The sequence below is a fragment of the Calliopsis andreniformis genome, chromosome 12 (genome assembly GCF_051401765.1).
Source record: "Calliopsis andreniformis isolate RMS-2024a chromosome 12, iyCalAndr_principal, whole genome shotgun sequence".
Taxonomy (NCBI): domain Eukaryota; kingdom Metazoa; phylum Arthropoda; class Insecta; order Hymenoptera; family Andrenidae; genus Calliopsis; species Calliopsis andreniformis.
In genome coordinates this window covers 11,936,739-11,958,380 of record NC_135073.1, presented here as the reverse complement: position 1 = coordinate 11,958,380, position 21,642 = coordinate 11,936,739, and the positions used below count along the sequence as shown (strand labels likewise).

Genomic DNA, 21,642 nt, shown 5'->3' with positions numbered 1-21,642 from the left:
TCCTTCTGTTTAGGTCTCCCTGCTCCGTATATCCTCCCGTGCTCTTACTGCCACGGACCGCTGACCCTCGCAAAGCGTTCTCGAAAGATTTGCGCGATTACTAATAAACGAGACCATCCGCCGGGGGACCTATTTAGTTCGAACGCATCGATAAATTTTTGCTGCCTCTTCTCGCATCAAAGCCCCTCCACGAAGGGATTCCGTGGCAAGATTGCCTCTGTTACAGTATCGCGTAAATCAGCGTTATAGCTGGAGTCTCGGATCCTCAATTACGGCTACCGAACGATGCCCAGGAATTTCTGCTTTCCCTCTTCGTCCTCGCACACTCCATCTCCACGCCTGTATCACCTCTTTGTCTAGAACTGTCGCTGGTAATCGAAACCATATATGTGTAAGATTATATGGAGCATTGGAACTGCATGCTGAAGGCAAGATGGTATGGGAAGTATACAGAGTGACCCATTTATAGTTTCGCGTGGAATCTCGATAATCTCTTAAAATCACGGAAGCCATCATCAGATCCTTCCTTTCCCTTCCCCTGAAATAGAGTAAATTTTATGTAAAACATTTTTTGAAAGAAGCTATAGTTTAGGAGATATTTACGCATGAAACTTCAAATGGATCACCCTGTTAGATGGAGATATGTGGGAAGTGTATATCTCTATCTCTTTTGTATTAAACACAAGTAAATAATGAAAGTCAATTTTTCGTCGAAAGGGTTGACTTTAGAACCTATATTGATTAGACATATTTTATTCTTCTAGCTGAGTACCATAAGTCCTTAAAATCTCGAAACACTTTTTTTAACACCCTGTATGATCAAAACAGTTCTCAGTCCTGAATCTTTGTCCCCATCCGCAGCAACAATCGCATGACCTCATAGTTCAGGAGGCCAGGGTAACGCAGGGCGCAACAGCCGTGAACCCGAGCAGAATATTACGCTTCAGTCGTGAATGATTGATCGACAGCGGTATAATTTCGCATTATTTACACTAGCCTGCTCTCCACAAATTACCGCGCACGATCCACAGCCTGGCCAGGCCGCTGTTCCACGCGACCGCGCGTCCCACGCGTTTTTCCCGTTGTTTGCCCCCGCCAGTCTGCGGTTATTCACCGCTGCCTGCCGTTCATTACTCCGAGGATAGAGCTTTATCGTGATCCTTTGACGGGGGAACCGTGCCTCCTCGTGATGCCTATTGCCCCGGCCGATTGGCAGCGACTAGCAAATCGACGCCGCGATGAGAGCCGAAAAGGGGCTTCTGGACGTTGAGAGGCGGGCTCTTTCGAGCCTGACCATCCAGCTCTGGTCTTTGCACGGCGCAGGGCGCAGCGCGCCAGCAGGTGCTGACCATGTAAAATGCATGAAAGTCGTGTATGGCGTGTATACGAGCGCTGGTACCAGGGAGCCCTGAATGCGGGAATTAAAACGCAATTTCCCGCACAAAGGGGACAGTTTATGCCAGCCCTCCTTCCTCTCTGCTCCCTCCTTCCCTCTTACTCTCGGTCTGTCCTTCTCTTTCTTACTGCACCCTCTCGTCTCCCTTAGCCCCTGGTCTCCCTCTGCAACGCTTATTTTCCATGGCACAGCGCAACCGAGTCTCCCCATCCCTCGTCTTCGCATCCACCTATAACACGGCCCCCCTGGCGTCTGCTTAATGAAGCTTACCCGCGAGAGCTTTCTTTTTGCTTACCCGTTTCAGCTACACGTTACACGCCGCCTGCGACTACCGCGTTGTTCCATCGCGGTGGAACTTCTAGCGTCTCGCTCGGCATCTCCTCCCCGCGTCGTCTTCTTCGCCTTCCGTTTCCAAGACCTCCGACCCACGCCGCTTCCTCCTTCCGTCCCGTTTCCTCGCTCAGCACAGCGCTACGGTGACTTTGCCCGCGCTCGACCGAGTGCCCGGTCTTTTATCGCGCGCCACGCAATCGAGTCCTTTCCTCTTCCCTTCCACGCCACTGTTGCTTACCAAAGACTTCCTGCGCTTTGAGAAGCCTTATGACTTCCCTCTTCAACGTCGAACGCCAGTGAACGCCCTCGAGTGAGACGTCTCGTTCGCGATCGGTGAGCTGGCAGGGGAAGCCGTAGAAAGGATTTGATTGAGCAGCGTTAATGTAGCGACGCGTTTGGAGCATTTGTGCAGGAAAGTTGATTGGGAGGTGGTGTTGTATTGGAGCGTGGACTAGGCTTTTTTGTGTGTTTGCTAATACAGAGTGATCTCTTGGCTAGTGGACTCAAAAGTGGTGTCGCTGACTAAACAGCGTAACAGAGACCCTGTCCCTTTGCCTGAGAAGCTATTGAATGTGCAAAGTTTCAAGTGCTAAGCATTCGAGAAATGGAAAAAATTGTTGCAAAATATTTACAGGTCATGCAGTGCAATAGTCGTCGTCGTCGATGACACATACAACAGCTTATCGGGTAGAGAGACAGGGTCTCTGTTATAACATTTAAGCGGTGGCGCCGCTATTGAGTCCACTAGCGAAAAATCACCCTCTATGTCTCAATATCCTTGTTGGGAATTGGGATTTATGTAACTGTTTCGTGGGGTAGTGTGAAAGGATTAGAGATAAATCTTTTTATTTGACGTATATAATCGCCTCATAAAATTTCTAGCCCTTGTCGTCGAACACCCTGTATAATAACTGCGTGCATATTAAACTGTTTTCCTGCCACTTTTACCTCCAATTACCGCAGTTCCAGGGCGCCCAGAATTAAAATAAACAGTAACAAGTTGTATTAACAGCTGGCGAGGCCCGTCACTCTCGACACCCACTCGTCAGTAAACATTTATACGCGTGCGGTTCGCAGAAATTCAATTCGATTCGAGTCGAGGGTGAGAAGACGTGAAGAGCCATCACGCGGAGCAACGGTGCTCAAGGAAAATCGAGTGAGATCGTCGCGCGTGTGCGTGTACATGTGAAGTGTAGAGGGGTAGGGTCACGGGGAAGTGGTCTCGGGTGGAAGTAAACTCGGTTAAGGGTTCCCGCATTTTCTGCAGCTTCTCGAAAGGGTTACAGAGTCGGCGAAGTGAAAGGGCCTCCCGCCGCGCGTGAATCGCTGGGAAGAAAAGCAAGGGGGAGGTGGTTTAAGAACGAGATCCAAACGATCCAAGATCGTCCCCGTTAAAAGCATAAAATAGGTTTATGCAAACGCACGCACGAGCTCGCGTCCTTATCGCCCTATTGTATTAGAGTTGAATCCTTCTCTTTTTTACGATTCTCCAGCGAACAGGGTGCAGTTGTCCTCGAGCCCCCTCTGGCGTTGCCCTACTTTCCCGCAAGAATTCCAGAGAAATTTATGCGAAAAATTGCGCTGCTGGACCTTTGAAAATTGTACCCTTATTGCGCCCTTTTACCTTCTCCACGGTTCTCGCTTGATCTTTCACTTTCCTTTGTTCCACCTTCTTCAACGTTGCATTTTTCCCCTCGTCATAGCACGCTCTCTCTACCTTTGCTTTCCATCAATTTTCTCTGCCTTCTTATTTCCCTCTCGATCTTCTCTTATTTCATTCTTTCTGCCCACCCTTGCATACCTCCCTACCTACCCTCCCCCTTTTATCCAACCGACTTTCTCGTTCCGCGTATTTTCTCCCTATCTCTGCCCCCCCCGTTCGCCAGCGAACACGCGAGTCTGCCCTTGTACGTACACACGTACAGCACAGAGAACGTGTATCGTGTGCGGCAGCGGTGCAAGCGTATCCGCCCGCGCGTATCTTGTAAAAGCATAAGGGGACGTAAATCTCGTGTGGACATAAATTCCTTTATCGCGGCCCGTCTTGCACCGAGTGCGCCGCCTGCCCGAGCTACTTCTTACTTTTCCTCTTACTGGGGATCTCTATAGATTTCTTACTGTCCTGACGACGTGCATTCGACCGTGGCGGGCGAACCCTTTCGCGAAAGCCAACCCCCTAACCGAGGCAATAAATATCGGCGACGGCATTGATGCGCAAACATTTGCCCTTGGACGTTTATAATCGATTGTACATCGGAGTATTTATAAATACGAAAGGCGGACCGTTCAATGTTTGATCGTTCGCGAAAATTTCAATCGAATTTCAATAATTTTCTCGCGCAGAAAGGTTTTATTAAATTTCGCGCGACGATCCTATAGCGAGCAATTATTTTTTCATACATTTCTATTTCTCCTCGACACGAACGAAATCAAAATGACGCAAATTGCGAATTGCCTGATTGTTCGTCGAACACACGGATAGAAATCGCTCGAATCAATTTCATCCATGCGAAATTTTCGATCTCGAAATGGGAACGGTTTTTCCAGCGCGGCCCGTTTAACGAAGTTTCGATTTAATGAGTTTAACTGTAAGTCTCTATTACCGTTGTGCAAATGAATGTACACGAATACCAATTGACGGAGTTAAAAATATTATGCTGTTGATAGGAAGTTATATTTTACGGTCCGCGGATATCGAATATTACATGGCTTGGGGGGGCAAAAAAAGCTTCAACGAGACTCGAAATATTCAATCCACGGTCTGTTTGCAATTTCCTCGCTAATTCTCACAAAAAACAGTCGACAGCGTTTATTACATCCTCTTCATCGATGGCAGGTAGAAAGTCGTTTTCAGAAATCCCCGTCGAGGGGGAAACGAATTCCCTCGGTTCCAGTACGTTCCTTCGAATCGGTTCAGTTTGCCGCTGGTTACGTAGCGGGGCTAAACGCGAAGCCCCCAATCACGAGACAGTTTCAATCGTGCGTCGTTAGTAAGTTAATCGATCAGACAACGGCGTACTTTCTCCCCCGCTCCTCTTTTCGCCTTGTTCTTGTTAATTAACCGCGCGTGCAGCTCGTTCGCTGGCACAAAAGAAGAAGGAAGAGGCGTCGGGTAGAAATAGGGAAAGATAGGGTGTACAGAATACACGCGGTGCCAATTAGCAGTTCGCGGGCATCGGTTGAACGGCAATCGAGACAACGAGGTAAGAGGAAACCAATTATCTAGCGGACCGAGTGGTCGCTCGCCAACGCAGTTGTTTCCTAATTGCATCGACGTTCGGACACTGCTGGTGCGCCCTTGTCAAAAGTAGTGTCGCTTCGTCAAAGAGACTCGAAATCTACCACTGATTTTGACTCGACGATACCCTTGTGCTGGCCTGTGAGTTCGAAGAGAGAGACGACGACTTTGATGCAGTGTTCAGTGGTTGGTGGTTATTCTAGTGAGATGTATTAGAGGTGTTAGGGGTGTTAGAGGAAGGAAGCGGATGTGGGTAAGTTTGATTGGAAACTTTCTAGTACATATTGAATCGTTTCAATTATTTTAATACTGACAGCGTGGAAATAAACTAGGGAAAGTAATTTTACCTTTGGGATGAAAAAAATCAATTTTAAACTGCTTTTTATTCGAGTTATTGGATTATTGGAATGCTGTTGGAATTCATATTTTCGTGATATTTGTAATATAATTTGTACCGCTTATAGCAACACAAGAGGCTTAAATTTCATTTGTATCACATACAGCGTAAAAGTAGTCACGCATATGGGCTGAATTTCCATAAAAGAGTAAAATTCCAGCAATTAGTACTGATCCACTCGAAATAGAAAGCATCGTTACAAAAATATTTGCGTCCTGTCACTGATTACAGTAGTTCAATTATAAAGCGGCCGTTTTTCAAACCTTCTCCCCCCGCGCGATTTAAAGCTTGCGTTATCACGACGCATCCTCTCCCCCTTTAGCATCAGTTTCATCAATTAGGTTACTTAAATGTTTGTACGAGGAAAATCCCGATGAAAATTACGAAGGGCAGGCTCCGACGCATACGTTACCAAACTCGTATTATCGTCGTGAATCAGCAACCGGATAAATTATTAAAAGCTTAAACCGTGGCTGAAGTATAAATTAATTAGCGCGAACATTAATGGATTTAGTTGGGAATTTGAGTAATGCGATAATTGAATGTCGGATACTTCCGGGGGGCGATCGTTCGCGCCGATATCATGGAAAATCGATCGTTTGTTTGTCCACGGGAACAGTTAACGCATATCAACGTACATGCTTCGTTAAAAATAAGAAGAAAGGCAAATAATGGTTTCGGGTATTTTAGCGAAATATGATAGAGAGCTGAATATAATAAAGCGTGAACATAGTTTGCCTCATTTGAGTCAAATTTTGTGATTTTGAAACTCTCTGGTAACACGGTGAAATATTTTGAATTTGCTTTATTACTAACACTTTTGCTGTAATTAATAGGTAAAAATCTATCGTATCCAAAATGCAGTCTTTATATTATCTTATTACAAAACACAGAAATTTATTTCCACTCGCACAGACTGTTACAAAATACATTTTCATATAAAGCATAGGTTAAAGTGCCATTACCGAAACGCCACAAATTTGTTACGTAAAATTAATTCTACTGAAAGAAACAAAAATTAAATTTCGAGCTAAATCGATCCGAACAGAGTACAGAGATTGATTCAAAATTATTAAGGTAGTAACTAGGAACAAGAAAAAGAATAAAATACTGAAAGTAATAATCCAAAAGTCTAACAGGTTCCAATATCGCAGAATATTAAATCAGAGTCACTGTTCGTATCTCTCCCCGATAAGAATAATTCTTCATCTATAACTCGGGTCATGCAAAGTCATTCAAGCGGGAGGTCGAAAATCGGGTTCAGAACGATATCACGTTCCGCCACGTGTGTCCAAGATACGTACGTAACAGCGGCGCGTTCGCGAGGTCCGAAAAGGAAGAGCAGGAGAGAAAAATGAGAAGGGGTCGGTTCGAGACTATACGGCAGCCCGCTGACAATGGCTCGCGTAAAACAGATACGAAAGGAAAGCGTAGGGTGGGCAGGGTTCACGTTGATAGAGGACTGAGGCGAATTTATGGGAGTTACGGGGCGTAAGAATAAGGGGCCAGTCAGCCTTTACATCTCCGTTTTACTACCCTTTCCAAAGATTTGCATAGCGTGCCGAGGCATCTTCTGTTAGCTGCGTTGTGTTCTCCGTTCTCCCGCCTCCCTGCGCACCTGCAATCGGCGAAGGAACCTTTTCAAAGGGACCTTATCCCCGCGTGCCTACGTTCGCATCGACGATCGATCGAGTCCACAATAATGAGATGACTTAGTAACGAAGTTCATTTGGAGCAGCTCGACAACGTCAGGAATCCTTAAAGCAGTAAAAGAATCTTTTATGGGTAGTTAATTGGGATCGATCGGTCGGCGATCTTTGACCTTCCGACCGTGCACCCTCGCGGGCTGTTTCGATCCAGGGGAACTGTTTAATTGGTTCCACCGTTTCCCGGCTTTGCAATCAATTACGACTGCTTGCACGGCTTTTGACTCCTTTTTTGCTCGTCCGTTACACTTTATTACATCGGGTATTTATTCCATAGATATTTTCCATCGTCGATGTATCGCTGAGTAAGTCGATGAATTTTATTGCGACCCTGGCCGAGGTATATTAGTTATTACCTAGCAGTTTCTTGCCCTAGAATTCTTTGATTCGATCTCCCTTGTGCGTTCGCGAACAAGCTGCTACTGGGAACGGTCCGTTTGTAACATTTTTCCACAGTGGTGGAATCTCAATTTCATTTAGCGCGTACTTTGTTTAATGAGTTGAAAAATATGAAATGTCCTGTCGCAGATAATTCTGCAACTTTTCTCGTTGCTGTGCGGGGAAAGCCAACTTTCGTTCCTTTGAAGCGGTGGAAGTTGGGTCGTTGAAAGGATAGTATTCTTACTGTGGTTCTTAAAGAGCTTCCTGGAAGGATGAACGGTTCTTATTTTGATATCTGTAGACTGAAATTTTTAGAATCTTATGAAATCGACAAACGAAGTTAATCTAGTCGAATGCTATTTTTTCCTTAGTTCTTTTTAGCAAAAACTGAGTCAGTGTTGCAAGTTTGATTTTTATTCGAGCTTCTTTTCGAAACTTAAATCTCACTAATATTTTTAAAATTGATTTGGTGTCTTAATGTCCTCTATTTATAAGTATTTAAATCTACCTGAACTAATTTTATCTTTTGTATTTTATCATCTTACGATGAATTACTTAAGATTCCTTATTTTCGTTGATCACCACCAAATCGATAATAGCAGCATTAGTAGTATCAGTCCAGCTGATCTCGTTTTTTTCTTTCTAATTCGTTCATTGGCTTTAATTTCGGCATTAGCTCCTTGGGATTCTCTTTCTGGGATTCCTCTCCTTTTTCCGTCGTTCTCATCACCCTCCTTTGCGTCGCTGTATTTTCGTTTTCTGATTTAGAAATCGACCATCCCAGTCGACGGTGTTACGGAGCAGCTTCCGTAATTGGATGATTCTGCTTTATTGACAGTGGAATTAACTCTGGCTCGAACGTGTTTTCCGCTCGAGATGCGCACGACGAATCTCTGCGGTTCCGATTTTCGCGGAACCGCTTCATTACATACTTTCCCACGGATTCCACGAAAAACACAGCTAATTTTATTTCCTTTTACCTCTTCGGGATGAAAATGAAAAATTTAATATCAAGCTATTCGAGAAAATAAGGTAATTGACGAAAATATTAAATTACGTGGGAAATTTGTGGGTAAGCACTACACCATGTTATTGCCTTTATTTTTATAATTTATTACTAGTTGTAATTATGTTTGAACAAATTTTTAGATCATATTTCTGAAGGGCTAGAGTATGAAATTTGTATTTTTAGACACTTGCGCTGTTAATGTCTATCTATTCATCTCTGCCTGTTATCAAGCATACAAATTTGATTACAATTGTTATAAAAATTCTATCAATATTCTTTCAAATTGTACATCATTTTACAGACAAAGGTAACACAGTATTCGAGCTTGTAACTTTCAACAGTAACGATTAACAGAAACAGGCCATTAATGTAATTATACTATCTTGCTTTAAAACCACGACCAGTGGATCCAAGTACGAAAAAAGGACCACAGTGTACAAGGAAAAAGAATAAGGGTCAACTAACATCAAGATCTCGAGCACAGAGAGTCCAGTGGAGCACAGAAATCTCTAGCTCCACGAGGAAAAATTCGTTCACATAATCGCGGCGCGTTTAAAAGGGTGGGGGTGCCATACGTCTGCGGAAAGGGGATGCAATTCGAGACGGTGGTTCCCATCGCGACGTTAGCTTTAAAACATCGGGAGAAGTTCGAAGGGGAAGCAATAGTCACGAGTGGGAAGTTCTGAATGTCCACTGACAATCTGTGCCGTTAGAGAACCAGCCCCGACTACCCTTCTGTTTGGCTTCCAGCGTGCCGTATCAACTCTCTGAACGCCCCAACCCTTGGTGCCTCCTTGCTTTATGGCAAGGAGATTCTAATTTACAGTCACGCTCCGAATCGGTTCTTCTCCTTCCTTCCTCGCGATTCTTCTTCGCCCCGTCTTCGTTCGCTCTATTACACCGTTGACCTACAAACTACCCCCGCCCTCCCCTTCCATCGTTCGCAGTATACGCTCGGCGAAACTTTGATGGAGCGCGACTTTGGGAAAATAGAAACTTCCATCAGATATGACCGGATATTGCGATATTTGAGCGTCCCGTCGTCGACGAGGTCCTCCACTCCCTTCAGTTCGTTGACGAGCCGGTGATAGTCTATAAAGAATCTCTCTAGAAAACGGGGCAAGTTGTTTTGTTAAGGGTGTTGATCAAATTTCTTGGCGAACCTTTTACGCTAAGCTCTTGGTAAGAAAATGGAGAGTGTATCTGTAATTATGCCTGTTTATATTAAACCAGTTACTTGATTTTAGGTTACTCGAAGCATTAGGTATATTTGGATATTATTGGAAATAGTATTTTATTGGAAGAGTATTTTAACATTATTGGAAACGCACGAAATATCTACATAGTTTTATTTATACTAACTGGTGTCAGATGTTAGTCTCAATTATATTTCTAAACTGTATAAATATTTAAAATTTTAAAAAATTAAGAACCTTTCAAATTGAGTAATTTTACTTTGTATATTCTACATACTGCAATAATGTGAAAGTGTCTAAATATTTATATACGGTAGTGTGCTGAAATTTTTTAAATTTTACTCTTCTCACTTGCAAGTTTGAGATTTTTGAAATTCCATGTCTACTTGTAAATTTTATATTTTCAAAATTCAGTCCTTTCAAATCTCACATTTTTAAAGTTTCAATTATTGAAAAGTACAATTCTTTCGAAATTTTAGGTCTTTCTGATACATAAAATTCAAGCAAGTAAATTACAGGTTTATACCGATGCTATAAAACTGTCTGAATTCAAATCGCCCAAAGTTAAGTATCTCGATTAATATGAACAACGCCGTAACTTTATTGAGAATGCCTGCGTCATCATCAGTCACCGATCATAAATCCCTGACGACTCTGTTGACCAAAACGCGCATTAATATTTACATACCATCGAATCTTTAACATCCCTACCCGTAATGCAGAGCGTCCTGTTCCAGCCACTCAAAATAACGCCGCTTACACAGAGGAGCCTCTCTGATACTGCTGTACCATATTACAGTAATATATTCCTGCTTTCAGGTTTTACATTATCGCAACAATTAGCTAAAGAGGATCAACATGCATTTGCGACTCTCTGACCCTACATGCTTCATTTACCTAACAAATTACACTCGACCGAGGTGAAATAGTTCACAGGCGGCGCATACTTTACAAGCAAGCCTGTAATCCACGCCGTCTCCGACGTCATTCTACGCTCCGTTAGATTTCCGTCGCGGATTTTTCCTTTTCTCGTTCTCCTTCTGTTCTCGTTTTTTTCTCCTGACGCGCCCGCGCACAGAGGATGAGAATTCCGACTTGGCCGCACGAGAAACGCGCGAGATCGACGGGAATTTAATTAAAGCAACGCGCGTCAAATGGAAAGGGGTTTTGTCGGACGTGTGCGCGTGTTCTCGCCTTCGTGTGCTACGAAAGGGTGAATCTTAAGCCAGTATCGTCCCGTAATCTCCTTCTTTTGCGTGGGGCATTTATAAGCTTTTTATCGCCAGGAATACTGCAAGCTTTAAAATCACCCTAAGAATCGCTCGTTTTTAGTATCGTAATTTTAGAACTGAATTTTCTGCCAAATGTTAATTTATGATGAGACATATATCGTTGAACAATTTTTAATTTAGCTGACAATTAGTTTCTGAATTTTGAGATAGGAGAGGTCAAAGTTGATAAAATTCATTGAAGTATCGGAGAATGGAAAAACTTGGTTCGAAGGAGATTTTTTGGATTACTAACAACTAATTTGAGCTTAGGTTTTTAATAACTGTTTTATCAGGAACTAACATTTGGCAGGAAATTCAGTTCCGAAATCGCGAGACTAAAAACAGACAAAAAGTGGGTTACTTTTGGATGGATTATTTTTGGGTTACTGTTTCACCATTGTTTTTGGCTCAAGTTTCCTTCTATCTCTGTGCACAGAGAAGCCATGAAAAGGGCTGTAATTTATAGGCCGACAATCTGGTTACATCGATAGTCGAAATTCATTCGTGATAGCACGCTGCAAGCTGTTCTTCCGCGTTCGCCAAGAGTAGAGGCACGCTAGTTGATGTCTTTTATACAGTTGCACAGCATGATCGGCTTTTGCTGCGCTGGTGTATCGGACATTTGAATTTTATGTGACAGCTTATTCGTCAACGACACGGGCTGGAAATGGGCTCGCGAAAATGCTTCTGTTTTCGTCTGCGATTCGGGGTAAAGCCTTCAGAGAGCTTTAGCTTTATGGACTTCGAAAGAGACGTTTGATGGCTTGATGATTCTCAAAAGGGGTTGGAGGAAGTAGTCCAATGGGAAATCGTTAAAATGATGGAAGACTTTTTGCGTTTCTTTTCATTGTTTATTTGATCGTAAGAATCAATTGAGCTTTCCAGATGTTAAATCGATCATCTTTGATTGTAGAAGATTCTTAACTTTGTTTCACAAGCACCTGGCTGGTGGTTTTCTATTCGCAAATGGAAAAGCTTATTTTACATAATTATATCAGCTGTCGCAAAATAATAAAATTATAGGTAAAAGTCTGTTATTAATACACGACGATCTTTAATCAATTTTGAAGAATAATTTTGGACCATATTGAGCTCTTTAGAATCAACAAAAAATGCTAGTCCAGGTTCGTAAATTACATAATCCTCAAAGGGATACAGAGGGATCTTTCCAAAATGTTCAGGGCTTCCTTCTGTGGAGATGAAAAATTTGCATCGAAATGGAAGGTAGATACGTAGAATATATTTTAAAAGAAAATGAAACGAAAATTAAGGTGAACTGAATACCTTGAAGATCCATTTACGTGTTTATGTTAAGTAGGCACGTTTTAAAGACGCGATAGACTTAGCGTCAATCGTTCCCATTATCATTTAATCGATAGTAAACCACAAGGATGGACTACAGCGAACGAAATACATTTTCACGATGCAAATTTTATGTCGGTCGATGCTGACTGCATTGTTTGGCACGGTGTACTATCAAATATTGGTGAATCGGATCGCATAACGGATTGTTTATTTCCGCGTATAGTATGGTCAACATAAACTAGGATAAATAGCCATCGAGCGAGTTCCCAGTTATACCGCAAAGTATTTACACGTATCGAACTCGATTGCACGCTCACGTTAATTGTATGCGCGCGGCAACGTTTACGTTTATTATTCGGTAGCTTTTCTCGATTCGAATTAACTTTAATCATTCTACCAAATTTCCTCTTTTCGCTTCTTTCAACGGGAAAATTACCTACATTACCGATAAATATTTTACAGACAATTATGGCGCGTTGCTTTAAAATAACATTAATAGCTGCTTAATTAATATATGGTACAGGTTCAAAATTGTGATAATATCAGAAAATATTCAGACCGTATTTCCATTTCAAGTTTATTTCTCGTTAAATTGTAACAGTTCAACATTGATTAAACAGCTTCGATACTCCGTTAAATATGATATCGATTAAAACGAAATACACTCGGTGGATTTTATTAAATATGTTTGCCCGCTATTTCCTGTCGAGTCGGGAATGATAGCGATTCTAATTTTAAAAGTACAGCCGGAATTCCAGTTGGTAGGGCATAAAAGTCACCGTCGAAAAAGTTACGGCGCATGGAAGTACGTCGGCGCACGTGCATTCGGGGCGTTTAATAAGTAGGTTAGAGAATGCATCGAAAATTATGGGATTGGAGATACGGTCGGTGTCGATCGAAACAGGTTCCAGCGAAAGAGGCACGTAGAGGGAGCCCTCTTTTTCCCTTTTTCATTTCCCTGGCCGCTGAATCGGAGACGTTCGAAGCCCGATGCGAGCTCCAGCATTCGCTGCAATGCGCGAATACGCGATTCAACGAATCGTGGATGCAGAATTTAGAGAAAAATCCTCGAGCGCAATGAAGCCTTTATTTCGACGACGGAACGGGGCTTTACAGACGTTGCCGAGACGAATGATTATCGGGCAAAGTGTCGTTCGGGAATGCATTATTTCCGCGAGTTGTCTTCTCTGAAAGACATCTTCCATTTCGATGCATTAACGTTTCTCTGCGTAGTATTTGACTTCTCTGTACTGTGTCTTCAGTACTGATCTCGTCCTTTGGAACTGTGAAATTCAGTGAATTCTTTTCAAAAGTAGTTACATTCTTCAAAGTTGAAATTTTCTGTTCTTAGAGTTCAATTTCTTACAGTTCAAATTTTTTAAATTTCTAACTTTCAAAGTTCTCTAATTCTCAAATTTTTAAATACTTCATTTTCAGAGTTGTCAACTTCTCACATATTCACGTGTTTAAATTCCTCATTTTCAGAGTTTTCAAATTTTCAGAATTTCCAATATTTAACAGTCGAACTTCTGGAGTTTAACTTCCAAAATTGAAGTTTCCAAATTTTTAATACTTAAGTTTTTAGTACATGATTTTCAGTATTGAAATCGTTCTGATTCAAATTTCCATTGCCAACATTTCCCTCTATCTCTGCCTGACATCTTAAACTCCACAAATCATTTCTCGACCACAACCGATTCCCCAGAAAATGTCCCCGAATCCTGCCGCAACGATCCCATAAACAAAAGCCAGGGACGAGTGATCGATACCGCGACAATTGACATCGCAGCGAGCAGGAAAGGCGGTCGTTCCATCGGCATCTTCGGCGACGCGTAAATTCTAGGTGGTGTTTCCGCGCTGGCGTAATTGAATACGATAAGCACCTGGGCGGCTGTGTACGATATCGCGACAGAGGCGAGCATATATCGAGTGAATACCCTCGTATTTAGTCGTGCAGCTAGGTGCACAGCGATTCGACATACGCGGGAAGTAATCGATGGCTCTACACGGTGCGTGACGATTCAATTACGAACCGACGACGCAGTCTTGGCCGGAATTAACTGTGGATAAAGCCGAATCGAATTGTCACGATCGGGCGTCACGAACAGGTAACGCGCCGCTCAGCTACCTGCTAGCGTCGCGACGACAGCGTCTGACAGCGGGTATAAATATCTCACGCGCAAATCCGGCGAGCCGTAAATCTTTAAGTAGTCCAGGAGAGAAAATGGCCAGGCATCGGAGGAGAGGCAAATTCAACGTTGCCGCTAGACCCTGGTCGAGATTTATCGAATATAACTCGCAGCGTCGGGACGCGTTTATTTCGCGAATCGCGGATCCTTCGTTGGTTAAGTGCGCACGAGGATTTATCTTGCGGGGGAATCGATCGTTTGCGAAATTATATGGCAGACGTTCCGTCCCTCCGACGAGGGACGAGATACGGGAAGAATGGGAAATAAATTTTCATTCGAGGACAGAGCGTTCTGTTTCGTCGATGACGTTGCGTGTTCGTTCTTTTGCTCGTTGCTTGGACTCTATGGATGTTTTCTGATTTTGTAAGATATCGAGAGATGGTTCAATATTTCTCTGGTTGTAAGGCAAAAGGACTTAAGTCACATGTTTCTGTTTTACAAATATTCACGTTTAAAGGTTTCAGTTTCAGTACTGTCTTATGGACTAGTGCCTCCTTGAACCCTTATCTTTAGGCGAAAAATTCTTTTAATGTTTTTTTTTTCTTTTTGAAAATATAGATTTTATATTCTAGATGTTAATTAGGAATTTAACGAGAAACTAGATTTTGAATTTTAGCTCAGTGCGAATATGCGGAAGTACAGGTTTAGGTGCTTAAGGGGTGTACAGGGTAAATGAACACTTACAGTCTGACCACTAACCCTATCTACTGCAAACTCAAGTTCCTGAAACTATACTTTAGAGAACTCATACTAAAGCCCAAACTTGATTTTCTCCAAAAAGAAATTTCATTCTACATATTTTGTCTCATATTTTTTATGTAGAATCACTAATAAGAATTTGTATATGAATTTTTTTTGCGCTTGCATGCATACATTCATTTTCAACACAAGATAGTGACAATCATAATAGAATAACAGTATATAAAATACATAAGACCTAAAGAATATTCTAAACCTAAACCCCTCGAATAAGTAATATCCTGTACACGCTAACCGAAGTATAAAAAATTTCTCTGTCAACAAAAATGTTGTATCAGCTCTCTCAGAATGGCAGCACTCCCAGTGAATATTCATCCATTCACAGATCTTTCGATTCTTTTGAGGCTCATTTCCGCCTCGCTAATCCAGAATCACACCTTTCGCTAAAGACCGTCTCGTCGAGTGTCGCGCATAAAAGGAGCCCAAGCCTAAACTCGACCGGTTCTTTCAGAAGAACGCGGACAATGCAGTCGACATTTTTTTCCACTTGTACCGAGACAGCGCTAGAAGAACTGGTTCAAGGAGCAAAGACGGGAACAGGTTGAATTGTGTCACGTGGAAGTTGTCGCCTTTGCTTTTCGCTGTATCCTTTAGAACGGTTGATTGTCGGAAATAATTTAGTCCTTTTTCCCTTGCAGGGAGCGCGTCAAGGTGCACGCTTATAGAGTCATTTATTCCCCCTCCTCAAGCCTCGTCACGTCGGAGAATTCCGACACGCAGCCAGCCAAAGGCATAATGAACTTCAATATTCCATTTATCATCCGTTCAGAGCTGCAAAGTTTCCTTCGAACGCTTCCGCGTCACCGGCGTCAAGAGACGGAATCAGAGAGCAGACAGGCGTACAATCGCGAAACGCCATAGAATGCGTAAACTTTAACGATATTACAAGCTTTTCGTCCGCGCTACACCTCTTACAAGGCGAGGCGCGATATTACACATTATCAAAGTTACGAGTAATTTCTCGTTCCGTGATGTTACGTTTCTCGACGCGCGCGCGAGTTACCTCGCTCGCTTTATTGAAAGGATAAAATCCTTATATCGTAGCGATGCGTCGCGATTGCTCAACGTCATTTCATTTTTCCAATAAACCTTTTACGACCGAGAGCCTAGTCTCTTTCCATCGTTCTTCTCCTGGGTTTTCACCCTTCGTCTTTCCAGCATCGTTTCACTCGCTCTCGAGCGTCGGTAACGAGGGAGCTGGAAGGAACGAAGGCGCCAGGGAAATAGGGAGCGAGAGGCGAAGCCACAGGGCGCGCGAAAGGAGGAAGATCGAGGAATGATAAGCGGATCATCTGTAATATCCCGTGGATCTTGTCACTTCGAGCGTCAGGGTTAAAGGGGTTGACTACTCGATTCGATGACTCGCAGTCACGTTCGCCCTTTGTTCACGAAATAACCGAATTACCTACTTTGGGAGGATTATCTCGTGTGCCTCGAAGAATTTGGTGACGAGGAGTTGCTTGCTCGCGGTGTGCAGATACTTGTGACGTGACAGAAACTGCTTTCTTGCATTTTTAGTAAGACATAGTTTGTGATTATTTAATTATATTAGCATGTGATAGATTTAGAATACCAATTATAGTGTTGTACAATTGGTGAAAGGTTTGGTGTTAATGGTAGCGTGCATGGTTTCTCTCAAATTAAAATTCGTGTTCTTAATAGTAAGTAAGTTTCATTGTAGAGAGTGTTCGACAACAGGTGTCAGACATTTGAAGGGGTGATTCTGAAGATATATGTCGAAATAAGGCAAAAATTACGACTGACGAAATTGCGTTTGAGGTTTTCCTTCTTTCGTGTCTGACTTGACGACTTATTCTACTGCCACCCAGTAGTGAAACCAGACTCAGCGATTTCAGTAGAATAAGCCAAGTCAGACACACTTCGCCCGTATTTTAGGTGTTTCCTCGACTCTTAATAATTCGAAAACAAAGATTCACATGCCATTTCATTATTCTTTATTTTTATCTTATTTTGCCATGTAGAATCATCTCCCTCTTCACTAACATCGATCATCGCAAATATCCAAATTATTTTCAATCACCAAGAAAATTCTAATTCTCTACGATCCCAGACACATTTCTAACTAATCCCAAAAAAGTAACTAACCTCCTATTTCAATTTTCACATAAAATAAATTTTCCCCAAAATTCTCGCCCCATCCCTCCGTAATCAGGAGCATCAAAATTTCACCCCTGACGTGATAATCTGTCTCGCATCAGGAACCATACACGCAGCGTTATCTGAGCAGGATTTGCAGCGATCGATAACCTTGTATTCCCGATATCGCAACGTTTATCCCCTCGATCATCGCCGTGTAATCTTCCCACCCCCGAGGGTGCGCCGTGCGCCGTCGCGGCGTCTCGTGTCCCTTAAAGAACCCCTGAAGGCAGCCCTAAACAGCACCGAACCGGTATGTAAAGGCATAAATCTCCGACTTAACGCGAGTCACGTTACTTTCTTCGAGCACCTCGCTTCTACGGGGGCGGGGGAGCGGCGGAGTGGGGATCCAGAACAAATTCGTCCGTGAATTACTTGGCTTCCCGAATTCCCGGCCCCGGCCACCTGCAATAATTTATTTCCCGTGGAATTCGTTGCATTCTGGCTCGGTGATAAATTAAGAGAGGTTCAATTGTTTCAAGAGAACGATCCTGCGGCCAGCTGCCGGCGGTTTGTCGTGCTACGAAGGCGAAAAGGGGGATGAAACGGCCGAACGGTGATCGTTTCTTCCTGCTCCCTTTGCAAATTCAAACGATTTCGTTCTTACTGAGCTACCAGAGGCGAACTTAGATTTTTTATTTTGGGTCATAGGTAAAGGTTGTTTTCGTTATGTATATTAAGTTAGCGTAGCCACTTAGAAAGGTCACAGAAAAATTAAGGCTTTTCTACTGCTCGTTCTTTCCATACAGAATTCGTTTTTCTGACAGAAAGGATTCCAGTGTATGAATAGTTATTAGGTTTAGATTTATCACTGTAGCTACACCATGAATGAATCATCTATTTATTTCATCAAAAGTAAAGCGAGGTTTTACTTTCTTCACTGTCGACTTCCAATGTTCACTTTGAATGAAATGCAGATGAAAACAACCTTTCTATTTTTCTCTATGGATGAATCGTCCACGATGATCACCCCAAGTGAAAAGTCTAAATTCGCCTGAACTAAGAACGAAGAAGAAACGAAGAAAACGACAGAAGAAGGGAGATTGCGATACGATGGGAAGGGGGCATTTCTTCCCTTTTTCATGGCAACAGAGTCGCGAGAATTAACGAGGAATTCCTGGCGGATGGACAAGGGGATGAGTCGACCAGAATCGATACTCGTCCGACCTGGAATCGTAATCCTGCATTAGACGCGCAAAGGAGGCGCTCGTTTTTTCGGAACGCCAAATAATATCGCGACAGGGCTGTAATCATCGCGATACGACGAGCACGGGACGTGACGAAATATTGTGGGAGCGTAATGGCTGGGTTATCGGACGTGCTCGCGATTTCGGGGTCGTAACTAATGGAGAGATCTGAAACGGAGGCGCAGAGACGGTGATGAGAGGACGTCTAATGGGTCGAAAAATTTGCATAACACGCGTTTAATGCATCCACGGTGCGGAAATATTACCAGCGGGAGGACGAATGTGCGCGTCGTATCGCGAAATTGCTGATAGGATGGCGTCCCTCCCTCGACCACCTACGCGCGAGTCAAAGAGCGGAGTAATGTTTTTCATTTCGCCCGTGTCGTTTCTTGATTAATATTCGGCCTGTCTTCTTGTTACAGTCGGGAATTTTGACCATTCCACTGTTTCTCCGCGATATCTCGTTTCGACTCATTCGGTGAACATTAAGATACAATTAATAGCCACCCCGCCATCTCCTCGTTGACAAATTGGAGCAGGGTGGTCTGGCTGACTCTCTGAAGCATCAATGAGGACGAAACGGCAGACTGGTATTTAATGGTTGTTTAAGGAGGTGTTTTTATTCGTGATTTTTGGAACTAAGAATGAAATGGTTGAGAAACTTGTCTCGTATATTTTATTGCTAGTACATGTTTGCTCATTTTCAAGAAAGTACAGGAATATTTTTATAGAATTCTAGTCTGCATTATTAAAAGTTGTTAGCCACATAGTGTAGCTATCGTTCAGACTAGAATAAAGCACGAAAAATGTATCGATAAAAGAATAATTAATCTGAAGAAAAAGCTATTGATTTTATCACGAGAATTTTAGCTTGTTCAGTTACCTATTTCTAAAAAAATTATTCTAGATATTGTCAAAAGATAAATGAACGTCTATTTTCCTACAACATATAAAGGAACATTTATACTGCCCAACTATGGAGAAAAGCAGTATATATTAAAAACATTTTACCCGTACTTTGCAGTAAAATAAGACGCAAAATGTTAAAAAATATCCAAGAATGCAAACAGCTCATTCTCACATTTTTCTGCAGTTACCTTTCTCCACAATAGGTCAGTATATTTCTCTAACATTCCCAAACTATTCCACACATTTTAATGGCAAATGTCCAGGCGAATGTATAATTAACGAAACACATTGCAGCCTCACAAAGACTCACCAAACATTTCGGGTCACAAGATACCGAAGACAAGATTCTCGAAACTATACCATAGCGAATTTCTCAAGAAAACGCAATAAAAGATCTATCTGTCACCCTGTCCGACTGGGAATACCTTTAATCGATCTTCAACTCGCGTTAGGCGACTGTCGAAGCCGCTCGGGTGTTCCTGTGTCTAGCTTCGTCGCGCTCTACATTCTCCGTATAAATCGAGAGCAATTAAGTCGTTTGAAGTGGGCTATTACGAGGCGGGAAAGGGAAGACGGTAAAAGGTGGCAACTTGTCGTTCCGTGTCTCGCGAGAGCTCCAATAAGCGGAGCGCGATAAGGGGCTCGAACAAAGGGAACAAAGCGCGGACGCTGGGTGCGTGGGTGCGCGTGTCTTCCACTGCCACCGAGGATCGCCTCGGGAGCGGAGATATCCGGTTGCTCCTTTTGCGAATACTTGAAATCGCGTCCCGTCGAGAACGCTGGCTGCGCAATGGAATTTTCAATATTGTAGCAGGAGATTGGCCTGATTAATGAGACGACCTGGCCCTTGGAGACATTGTTCGTCACCGCATGCGGCCATCGCGTGGCTCGTGGGACCGACAAGACATGCCCGCGGCGAATATACGTATTATATGTTGGTGATTGATTTTCGATCTATATTGCACACCGCGACCGCGATATTAGGATAGACTGGCGTCTTCGAGACGAAAGTATGCACTGTTAATGGGGGCAATTGTGGAGATTCGGATCGTATTTCTTGAGCTACGAAGCTCTCTGGTTTGGTAATCTGATAAGTGGATCTTTCATAGTTTTCTGCTTTATCAGTACTTTATTTCTTCATAATATTCAGTCGAGTTTATGGTAAGAATTATTGTGATACATTTACGAAACCATTTTGCAGTAATCCTTATGAAGTAACAGAAAAATATGAAATTCTTCCTTCTATCGTTGTTCAAAATTCTTGTTCTCAGACATTCTCACGTTTAAGATGAAACCATTCTGCGAATTCAAGAGAACTCCGTAAATGGGGTAAATAGCTCTCGGACATCCCTTAAGAGAAGAAACGTGCTCGAAATTCTTCAAAGTTCCTTCATCTCTCGCTTCCTACAATTTTCTTCAAACTCCCGCAACTTTGTCAACTTTTCGCGTTCTGTTACCAAATTTCACTGGATCGTCTTTAGTTTCGCAAATTAAGCCAAAAACGATAGACTTCAATGTAGACTTTCAAATTTCCTGAAGTAGAATATCCCTTTGTCGAAGAAAGTAGAATTCGCGTATGGTATTGCAGACACTAGGAATCTATATAATGACTGACCGTGGGCATAAATTCGAACCATCCCAGCGAAAGGGTCGAAGGGGTGGATGGATACGCGATAATCCGGAATTCCTTTCGCGATTTCACAGGCTCGCGATCTTCTGCGACGCGTTAAAAGAACGAAGCTGGAAGCTGGTTAGGAATTTCCTTTATCCCCTTGCCTGCAGCTGAAATACCTGCATCACTGAATACTAGATAGCTGGCCAATGGGGAGCTCTCCGTAGGGGAATTCTCCGATACGAATGGCTGCGGGAGAAGGGCAAGAGAAGAGGCTTCGCCACCTTGCCTTACTTCTTGCCATATAGCGAGTTTTATTTGTAATACAAATTTACGTCCCAAATGAAGGAGGGGAATCCTTTATATACGCCGTCGTCCAAAAGTATTAAGACATCTATTATCTTCAAGGAGTTTCTATTGTAGAATATAAATTGTTAATGATCACAAATTTTAAAGGATGAATCTGTACGCTAAAGTAAAACGAGATTTTGTGTCTGTCTTGGGATTTATTTTACTGATTTCTCTGTGTCTGCCTTGGAGCCTCTTGTACTGATTTCTCCTCTGTCTGGCTTGAGACTTCTTCTATTGATTTCTTCG

The 21,642-nt window shown here is 42.8% G+C and overlaps 2 protein-coding genes across 2 annotated transcripts in view; one reads left to right on the top strand and one right to left on the bottom strand.

Annotated features, from left to right (window-relative positions):
* Tei (irregular chiasm C-roughest protein teiresias) overlaps window positions 1–21,642 on the top strand; it is a 320,721-nt gene that overhangs the window by 107,034 nt on the left and 192,045 nt on the right. The window lies entirely within an intron of this gene.
* Window positions 1,213–1,766, bottom strand: LOC143186037 (uncharacterized). The gene is made up of 2 exons (XM_076389411.1): window positions 1,692–1,766; window positions 1,213–1,625 (listed from the first exon to the last, which is right to left on the bottom strand). Exon 2 carries the CDS (start codon window positions 1,619–1,621, stop codon window positions 1,220–1,222), a length of 402 nt encoding a protein of 133 aa, XP_076245526.1. The 5' UTR covers window positions 1,622–1,625; window positions 1,692–1,766; the 3' UTR covers window positions 1,213–1,219.

Bases quoted from the DNA above. Each gene is read 5' to 3' on its own strand.
- LOC143186037 (XM_076389411.1), bottom strand. From the start codon at position 1,621: ATGCGAAGACGAGGGATGGGGAGACTCGGTTGCGCTGTGCCATGGAAA.